At 49.4% G+C, this 10,000-nt stretch overlaps 1 protein-coding gene across 1 annotated transcript in view; it reads right to left on the reverse strand.

Moving 5' to 3' along the window:
* stab1 (stabilin 1) overlaps positions 1–10,000 on the reverse strand; it is a 172,371-nt gene that overhangs the window by 42,028 nt on the left and 120,343 nt on the right. The window contains exons 42-47 of the mRNA XM_061726572.1: positions 7,802–7,881; positions 6,437–6,562; positions 5,736–5,809; positions 5,119–5,190; positions 4,754–4,873; positions 4,619–4,666 (exon numbers count right to left, since the gene is read on the reverse strand). Of these exons, the coding sequence (XP_061582556.1) occupies positions 4,619–4,666; positions 4,754–4,873; positions 5,119–5,190; positions 5,736–5,809; positions 6,437–6,562; positions 7,802–7,881 (520 nt within the window). The remainder of the gene's footprint in view (positions 1–4,618; positions 4,667–4,753; positions 4,874–5,118; positions 5,191–5,735; positions 5,810–6,436; positions 6,563–7,801; positions 7,882–10,000) is intronic.

Consider the following 10,000-nt stretch of genomic DNA (forward strand, 5'->3'; position numbering starts at 1 on the left):
GTCTACCTGGGCCAGTGTCTACCTGGGCCAGTGTCTACCTGGGCCAGTGTCTACCTGGGCCAGTGTCTACCTGGGTTATTGTCTACCTGGACCAACGTCTACCTGGACCAGTATCTACCTGGACCAGTATCTACCTGGGTCTGTGTCTACCTGGGCCAGTGTCTACCTGGGCCAGTGTCTACCTGGGCCAGTGTCTACCTGGGCCAGTGTCTACCTGGGTTATTGTCTACCTGGACCAGTGTCTACCTGGACCAACGTCTACCTGGGTTATTGTCTACCTGTCCCAGTGTCTACCTGGGCCAGTGTCTACCTGGGTTATTGTCTACCTGGACCAACGTCTACCTGGACCAGTATCTACCTGGGCCAGTGTCTACCTGGGTCAGTGTCTACCTGGGCCAGTGTCTACCTGGGTTATTGTCTACCTGGGCTAGTGTCTACCTGGGTCAGTGTCTACCTGGTTTATTGTCTACCTGGACCAGTGTCTACCTGGGTCAGTGTCTACCTGGACCAGTGTCTACCTGGGTCAGTGTCTACCTGGGCCAGTTTCTACCTGGGTCAGTGTCTACCTGGGTCAGTGTCTACCTGGGTCAGTGTCTACCTGGGTCAGTGTCTACCTGGGCCAGTTTCTACCTGGGTCAGTGTCTACCTGGGTCAGTGTCTACCTGGGTCAGTGTCTACCTGGGTCAGTGTCTACCTGGGCCAGTGTCTACCTGGACCAGTGTCTACCTGGACCAGTGTCTACCTGGGCCAGTGTCTACCTGGATTATTGTCTACCTGGGTTAGTGCCTACCTGGGCCAGTGTCTACCTGTCCCAGTGTCTACCTGGGCCAGTGTCTACCTGGGCCAGTGTCTACCTGGGTCAGTGTCTACCTGGTTTATTGTCTACCTGGGTTAGTGTCTACCTGGGTCAGTGTCTACCTGGGCCAGTGTCTACCTGGGCCAGTGTCTACCTGGGTCAGTGTCTACCTGGTTTATTGTCTACCTGGGCTAGTGTCTACCTGGGTCAGTGTCTACCTGGACCAGTGTCTACCTGGGTCAGTGTCTACCTGGACCAGTGTCTACCTGGGCCAGTGTCTACCTGGGTCAGTGTCTACCTGGGTCAGTGTCTACCTGGACCAGTGTCTACCTGGGTTATTGTCTACCTGTCCCAGTGTCTACCTGGGTCAGTGTCTACCTGGGCCAGTGTCTACCTGGGCCAGTGTCTACCTGGACCAGTGTCTACCTGGACCAACGTCTACCTGGACCAGTATCTACCTGGACCAGTATCTACCTGGGTCTGTGTCTACCTGGGCCAGTGTCTACCTGGGTCAGTGTCTACCTGGGCCAGTGTCTACCTGGGCCAGTGTCTACTTGGGCCAGTGTCTACCTGGGCCAGTGTCTACCTGGTTTATTGTCTACCTGGGCCAGTGTCTACCTGGACCAGTGTCTACCTGGACCAACGTCTACCTGGACCAGTATCTACCTGGACCAGTATCTACCTGGGTCTGTGTCTACCTGGGCCAGTGTCTACCTGGGTCAGTGTCTACCTGGGCCAGTGTCTACCTGGGCCAGTGTCTACTTGGGCCAGTGTCTACCTGGGCCAGTGTCTACCTGGTTTATTGTCTACCTGGGCCAGTGTCTACCTGGGCCAGTGTCTACCTGGGCCAGTGTCTACCTGGACCAGTGTCTACCTGGGCCAGTGTCTACCTGGGTTATTGTCTACCTGGACCAGTGTCTACCTGGACCAACGTCTACCTGGGTTATTGTCTACCTGTCCCAGTGTCTACCTGGGCCAGTGTCTACCTGGGTTATTGTCTACCTGGACCAACGTCTACCTGGACCAGTATCTACCTGGGCCAGTGTCTACCTGGGTCAGTGTCTACCTGGGCCAGTGTCTACCTGGGTCAGTGTCTACCTGGGTCAGTGTCTACCTGGACCAGTGTCTACCTGGCCCAGTGTCTACCTGGACCAGTGTCTACCTGGGCCAGTGTCTACCTGGGTCAGTGTCTACCTGGACCAACGTCTACCTGGACCAGTATCTACCTGGGCCAGTGTCTACCTGGGTCAGTGTCTACCTGGGCCAGTGTCTACCTGGGCCAGTGTCTACCTGGGCCAGTGTCTACCTGGACCAGTGTCTACCTGGACCAGTGTCTACCTGGACCAGTGTCTACCTGGACCAGTGTCTACCTGGGCCAGTGTCTACCTGGGTCAGTGTCTACCTGGGCCAGTGTCTACCTGGGTCAGTGTCTACCTGGGTCAGTGTCTACCTGGACCAGTGTCTACCTGGCCCAGTGTCTACCTGGACCAGTGTCTACCTGGGCCAGTGTCTACCTGGGTCAGTGTCTACCTGGGTCAGTGTCTACCTGGACCAGTGTCTACCTGGGCCAGTGTCTACCTGGGTCAGTGTCTACCTGGACCAACGTCTACCTGGACCAGTATCTACCTGGGCCAGTGTCTACCTGGGTCAGTGTCTACCTGGGCCAGTGTCTACCTGGATTATTGTCTACCTGGGCCAGTGTCTACCTGGGCCAGTGTCTACCTGGGTCAGTGTCTACCTGGGTCAGTGTCTACCTGGACCAGTGTCTACCTGGGCCAGTGTCTACCTGGGTCAGTGTCTACCTGGACCAACGTCTACCTGGACCAGTATCTACCTGGGCCAGTGTCTACCTGGACCAGTATCTACCTGGGCCAGTGTCTACCTGGGTCAGTGTCTACCTGGGCCAGTGTCTACCTGGGCCAGTGTCTACCTGGACCAGTGTCTACCTGGACCAGTGTCTATCTGGGTCAGTGTCTACCTGGACCAGTGTCTACCTGGGCCAGTGTCTACCTGGGCCAGTGTCTACCTGGGCCAGTGTCTACCTGGACCAGTGTCTACCTGGACCAGTGTCTACCTGGACCAGTGTCTACCTGGACCAGTGTCTACCTGGGCCAGTGTCTACCTGAGCCAGTGTCTACCTGGGTCAGTGTCTACCTGGTTCAGTGTCTACCTGGGTCAGTGTCTACTTGGGTCAGTGTCTACCTGGGCCAGTGTCTACCTGGGCCAGTGTCTACCTGGACCAGTGTCTACCTGGACCAGTGTCTACCTGGACCAGTGTCTACCTGGGTCAGTGTCTACCTGGGCCAGTGTCTACCTGGGCCAGTGTCTACTTGGGCAAGTGTCTACCTGGGCCAGTGTCTACCTGGGCCAGTGTCTACCTGGGCCAGTGTCTACCTGGGCCAGTGTCTACCTGGGTCAGTGTCTACCTGGGTCAGTGTTTACCTGGGCCAGTGTCTACCTGGGCCAGTGTCTACCTGGGCAAGTGTCTACCTGGGTCAGTGTCTACCTGGGCCAGTTTGTACCTGGGCCAGTGTCTACCTGGGCCAGTGTCTACCTGGGCCAGTGTCTACCTGGGCCAGTGTCTACCTGGGTCAGTGTCTACCTGGGCCAGTGTCTACCTGGGTTATTGTCTACCTGGGCCAGTGTTTACCTGGGTCAGTGTCTACCTGGGCCAGTGTCTACCTGGGCTAGTGTCTACCTGGGTTAGTGTCTACCTGGGCCAGTGTCTACCTGGGCTAGTGTCTACCTGGGTTAGTGTCTACCTGGGCCAGTGTCTACCTGGGTTATTGTCTACCTGGGTCAGTGTTTACCTGGGTCAGTGTCTACCTGGGCCAGTGTCTACCTGGGTTAGTGTCTACCTGGATCAGTGTCTACCTGGGCTAGTGTCTACCTGGGTTATTGTCTACCTGGGCCAGTGTTTACCTGGGCCAGTGTCTACCTGGGTTAGTGTCTACCTGGGTCAGTGTCTACCTGGGTTATTGTCTACCTGGGCCAGTGTCTACCTGAGCAAGTGTCTACCTGGGTTATTGTCTACCTGGGCCAGTGTCTACCTGGGCCAGTGTCTACCTGGGCCAGTGTCTAGCTGGGTCAGTGTCTACCTGGGTTATTGTCTACCTGGGTCAGTGTCTACCTCGACCAGTGTCTACCTGGGCCAGTGTCTACCTGGACCAGTGTCTACCTGGGTTATTGTCTACCTGGGCTATTGTCTACCTGGGTTATTGTCTACCTGGGTCAGTGTCTACCTCGGCCAGTGTCTACCTGGACCAGTGTCTACCTGGGTCAGTGTCTACCTGGACCAGTGTCTACCTGGGCCAGTGTCTACCTGAGCAAGTGTCTACCTGGGTTATTGTCTACCTGGACCAGTGTCTACCTGAGCAAGTGTCTACCTGGGTTATTGTCTACCTGGGCTAGTGTCTACCTGGGTTATTGTCTACCTTGGCCAGTGTCTACCTGGGCAAGTGTCTACCTGGGTCAGTGTCTACCTGGGCTAGTGTCTACCTGGGTTATTGTCTACCTGGGCCAGTGTCTACCTGGGCCAGTGTCTACCTGGTTTATTATCTACCTGGACCAACGTCTACCTGAGTTATTGTCTACCTGGGCCAGTGTCTACCTGGGCCAGTGTCTACCTGGTTTATTATCTACCTGGACCAACGTCTACCTGGGTTATTGTCTACCTGGGTCAGTGTCTACCTGGGCCAGTGTCTACCTGGGCCAGTGTCTACCTGGGCCAGTATCTACCTGGGTTATTGTCTACCTGGGTTATTGTCTACCTGGGCCAGCGTCTACCTGAGTTATTGTCTACCTGGGCCAGTGTCTACTCACCGTCAGCATTCGTCTGAAGAAGCCGTTCTCCGGCTGCCGAAACACCTCCTGTGGGACAGAAACATGGTTGTGAGAGGGAGTCGGGGCTCGGCGGCGGCTGGCCATCAGGGGACGCCCGACACCGATGCGACTCACATCGTTGGTTGTTCCTCGGCACTCTAAGCCGTCGCCCACGTGGCCCCGGAGGCAGGTGCAGCTCCTCTTCCCCTGGCCCAGGTACTCGCAGCGAGCGTACTTGCTGCACTCGCCGTTGTTCTGCACACAAACCGTCAACCAGATCGTCGCTAAGCACAGCGGTGACCCACTCAAGGCCATAGGTTTCCTAGATTTCTCAGTTTCAGGATCACAAATCTCTCCAAAATCAACAGCATTCAATGTAAAACTTAAATGTTTATAATGCTTTAACAGATTTAACACTAATCAAAGGTGTGTTGAGTAATTCCACCTGTTCTTTTTAGTTTGTATTTGACGTTGTAAACTGGAGAGAATAGCAGACGTACGGTTCTGCAGGGGTTGACGGCGTAACAGTAGTGCCCCGTTCCTTGGAAGCCCAGCCGACATTTGCAGGCCGTCTGCACAAGGCAACAAAACAGAAACAGAAACAGTAGTTCATCATTTCTTTAATACGGTTTTCCAGAATAGAAGCAACTTCAGAGGAAAGAATTCATCAGAACCAGAAGAAGACGAAGAAAAGAAGAAGATCCAGTGTCTAGTTGTTGTTTCTGTAACGACCTGCTTGAGTCCTCAGAGCAAACCAACGTTCATGTAGGACACAGCCTCCATCCCTCCCTCCCTCCATCTATCCCTCCATCTATCCATCCATTCCCATTCCTCCCACACACACACACACACACACACACACACACACACACACACACACACACACACACACACACACACACACACACACACACACACACACACACACACACACACACACACAAAAGATTGATCTTATCTTTTTTAAGGACTGATGATACAAACTAAAAAGTAAAAATAAACAAATTCATCGTCACTTGAATCCTACGATAATTCATCATTAATTACAGCAGATTAATAATAAATTGATAATAATAATACATTATTAATCATGATAATAATACATTATGGATCGTACCATGTTGGGGCCGGTCCTGATGCAGTCCGCCTCCGCGTGGCAGCCGCCGTTGTTCACCAGGCAGCCGTCCAGCTCTGCGGACAGACCACAGGAGTTTCAGTTTTTCCTGCAGGACTCGTGGCCAGGGGACCTCTGGTCATCCCGCTGCTGCTTCCGCCTGCCTGCATCCCCCCCCTCTGGTCATCCCGCTGCTGCTTCCGCCTGCCTGCATCCCCCCCCTCTGGTCATCCCGCTGCTGCTTCCGCCTGCCTGCATCCCCCCCCTCTGGTCATCCCGCTGCTGCTTCCACCTGCCTGCATCCCCCCCCTCTGGTCATCCCGCTGCTGCTTCCACCTGCCTGCATCCCCCCCCTCTGGTCATCCCGCTGCTGCTTCCACCTGCCTGCATCCCCCCCCTCTGGTCATCCCGCTGCTGCTTCCACCTGCCTGCATCCCCCCCCCTCTGGTCATCCCGCTGCTGCTTCCACCTGCCTGCATCCCCCCCCTCTGGTCTTCCCGCTGCTGCTTCCACCTGCCTGCATCCCCCCCCTCTGGTCATCCCGCTGCTGCTTCCACCTGCCTGCACCCCCCCCCTCTGGTCATCCCGCTGCTGCTTCCACCTGCCTGCACCCCCCCCCCCCCCTCTGGTCATCCCGCTGCTGCTTCCGCCTGCAAATGAAATGCCTTCAAATGAAACCAACATTGAGAACTAGTTTCCGTTACCCAGGCAGACGACTCCGTCTCCGGTGTAGCCGTCGTTGCAGCTGCAGGTTCTCTCTCCGGCCGAAACCTTCGTGCAGCCGGCGAACTCCGAGCACCCGCCGTTGGACATGCTGCACAGGTCCAGCTCTGGGGTGAGACAGAGATTTTGTTTTCATTGTGCCCTTCGAGAAAAAAGTGTAAATGTCGAGAAAAAAGTAGAAATGTCGAGAAAAAAGTCAAATATTTGTGAAAAAAGTCAAAATGTTGAGAAAAAAGTAAAACATTTGTGAAAAGTTGAAATGTCGAGAAAAAAGTCAAATATTTGTGAAAAGTCGAAAATGTTGAGAAAAAAGTCAAATATTTGTGAAAAAAGTCGAAATGTTGAGAAATAAGTGGAAATGTCGAGAAAAAAGTCAAATTTTTGTGAAAAAAGTCGAAATGTTGAGAAAAAAGTCGAAATGTTGAGAAAAAAGTTAAATATTTGTGAAAAAAGTTGAAATGTTGAGAAAAAAGTCGAAATGTCGAGAAAAAAGTTAAATATTTGTGAAAAAAGTTGAAATGTTGAGAAAAAAGTCAAAAATTTGTGAAAAAAGTCAAAATGTTGAGAAAAAAGTCGAAATGTTGAGAAAAAAGTAGAAATGTCGAGAAAAAAGTCAAATATTTGTGAAAAAAGTCAAAATGTTGAGAAAAAAGTCGAAATGTCGAGAAAAAAGTTAAATATTTGTGAAAAAAGTTGAAATGTTGAGAAAAAAGTCAAAAATTTGTGAAAAAAGTCAAAATGTTGAGAAAAAAGTCGAAATGTTGAGAAAAAAGTAGAAATGTCGAGAAAAAAGTCAAATATTTGTGAAAAAAGTCAAAATGTTGAGAAAAAAGTGGAAATGTCGAGAAAAAAGTCAAATTTTTGTGAAAAAAGTCGAAATGTTGAGAAAAAAGTCGAAATGTTGAGAAAAAAGTCGAAATGTCGAGAAAAAAGTTAAATATTTGTGAAAAAAGTTGAAATGTTGAGAAAAAAGTCAAATATTTGTGAAAAAAGTCAAAATGTTGAGAAAAAAGTGGAAATGTCGAGAAAAAAGTCAAATTTTTGTGAAAAAAGTCGAAATGTTGAGAAAAAAGTCGAAATGTCGAGAAAAAAGTCAAATTTTTGTGAAAAAAGTCGAAATGTTGAGAAAAAAGTCGAAATGTCGAGAAAACTGTTGAATTGTCGAGAAAAAAGTAAAAAAAATTGTGAAAAAAGTTGAAATGTCCAGATTAATGTTGAAATACAATTTCAAGAATAAAGTCGAAATTTCGCCTTTTTTCTCAACATTTAAACTTTATTCAGGAAATTTTGACTTTTTTTCTCGAAATTGTACAACATTAATCTCGAGGTGATGCAGCTGCTCTTACCTCTGCAAGACGTCCCGTTGCCCTGGTAACCGGCTGCGCAGACGCAGGCGGGGGCAGATCCTGACGGACCCGTGATGCAACTGAAGGAGGAAACATTCAGAACCAGGACTAGTAGAACTGGAACCAGGACTAGTAACTGAAACCAGGACTAGTAGAAACCAGGACTAGTAGAAACCAGGACTAGTAACTGAAACCAGGACTAGTAGAAACCAGGACTAGTAGACCTGAAACCAGGACTAGTAGAACTGAAACCAGGACTAGTAACTGAAACCAGGACTAGTAACTGAAACCAGGACTAGTAACTGAAACCAGGACTAGTAGAACTGAAACCAGGACTAGTAACTGAAACCAGGACTAGTAGAACTGAAACCAGGACTAGTAGAACTGGAACCAGGACTAGTAACTGAAACCAGGACTAGTAACTGAAACCAGGACTAGTAGATCTGAAACCAGGACTAGTAGAACTGAAACCAGGACTAGTAACTGTAACCAGGACTAGTAGACCTGAAACCAGGACTAGTAACTGAAACCAGGACTAGTAACTGAAACCAGGACTAGTAGATCTGAAACCAGGACTAGTAGACCTGAAACCAGGACTAGTAACTGAAACCAGGACTAGTAACTGAAACCAGGACTAGTAACTGAAACCAGGACTAGTAACTGAAACCAGGACTAGTAGAACTGAAACCAGGACTAGTAACTGTAACCAGGACTAGTAGACCTGAAACCAGGACTAGTAACTGAAACTAGGACTAGTAGAACTGAAACCAGGATTAGTAACTGAAACCAGGACTAGTAACTGAAACCAGGACTAGTAACTGAAACCAGGACTAGTAGAACTGGAACCAGGACTAGTAACTGAAACCAGGACTAGTAACTGGAACCAGGACTAGTAGAGCTGAAACCAGGACTAGTAGAACTGAAACCAGGACTAGTAGAACTGAAACCAGGACTAGTAGAACTGAAACCAGGACTAGTAACTGAAACCAGGACTAGTAGAAGTGAAACCAGGACTAGTAGAAGTGAAACCAGGACTAGTAGAACTGAAACCAGGACTAGTAGAACTGAAACCAGGACTAGTAGAACTGAAACCAGGACTAGTAGAAGTGAAACCAGGACTAGTAGAAGTGAAACCAGGACTAGTAGAAGTGAAACCAGGACTAGTAGAAGTGAAACCAGGACTAGTAGAACTGAAACCAGGACTAGTAGAACTGAAACCAGGACTAGTAGAACTGAAACCAGGACTAGTAGAACTGAAACCAGGACTAGTAGAACTGAAACCAGGACTAGTAACTGAAACCAGGACTAGTAACTGAAACCAGGACTAGTAGAACTGAAACCAGGACTAGTAGAACTGAAACCAGGACTAGTAGAACTGAAACCAGGACTAGTAACTGAAACCAGGACTAGTAACTGAAACCAGGACTAGTAGACCTGAAACCAGGACTAGTAGAACTGAAACCAGGACTAGTAGAACTGAAACCAGGACTAGTAACTGAAACCAGGACTAGTAACTGAAACCAGGACTAGTAACTGAAACCAGGACTAGTAGAACTGAAACCAGGACTAGTAGAACTGAAACCAGGACTAGTAACTGAAACCAGGACTAGTAGAACTGAAACCAGGACTAGTAGAACTGAAACCAGGACTAGTAGAACTGAAACCAGGACTAGTAACTGAAACCAGGACTAGTAACTGAAACCAGGACTAGTAGAACTGAAACCAGGACTAGTAGAACTGAAACCAGGACTAGTAGAACTGAAACCAGGACTAGTAACTGAAACCAGGACTAGTAACTGAAACCAGGACTAGTAGACCTGAAACCAGGACTAGTAGAACTGAAACCAGGACTAGTAGAACTGAAACCAGGACTAGTAACTGAAACCAGGACTAGTAACTGAAACCAGGACTAGTAACTGAAACCAGGACTAGTAGAACTGAAACCAGGACTAGTAGAACTGAAACCAGGACTAGTAACTGAAACCAGGACTAGTAACTGAAACCAGGACTAGTAGAAGTGAAACCAGGACTAGTAGAAGTGAAACCAGGACTAGTAGAAGTGAAACCAGGACTAGTAGAAGTGAAACCAGGACTAGTAGAACTGAAACCAGGACTAGTAGAACTGAAACCAGGACTAGTAGAACTGAAACCAGGACTAGTAGAACTGAAACCAGGACTAGTAGAACTGAAACCAGGACT

Source organism: Cololabis saira, chromosome 8 (assembly GCF_033807715.1).
Source record: "Cololabis saira isolate AMF1-May2022 chromosome 8, fColSai1.1, whole genome shotgun sequence".
In the NCBI taxonomy this organism is placed as follows: domain Eukaryota; kingdom Metazoa; phylum Chordata; class Actinopteri; order Beloniformes; family Belonidae; genus Cololabis; species Cololabis saira.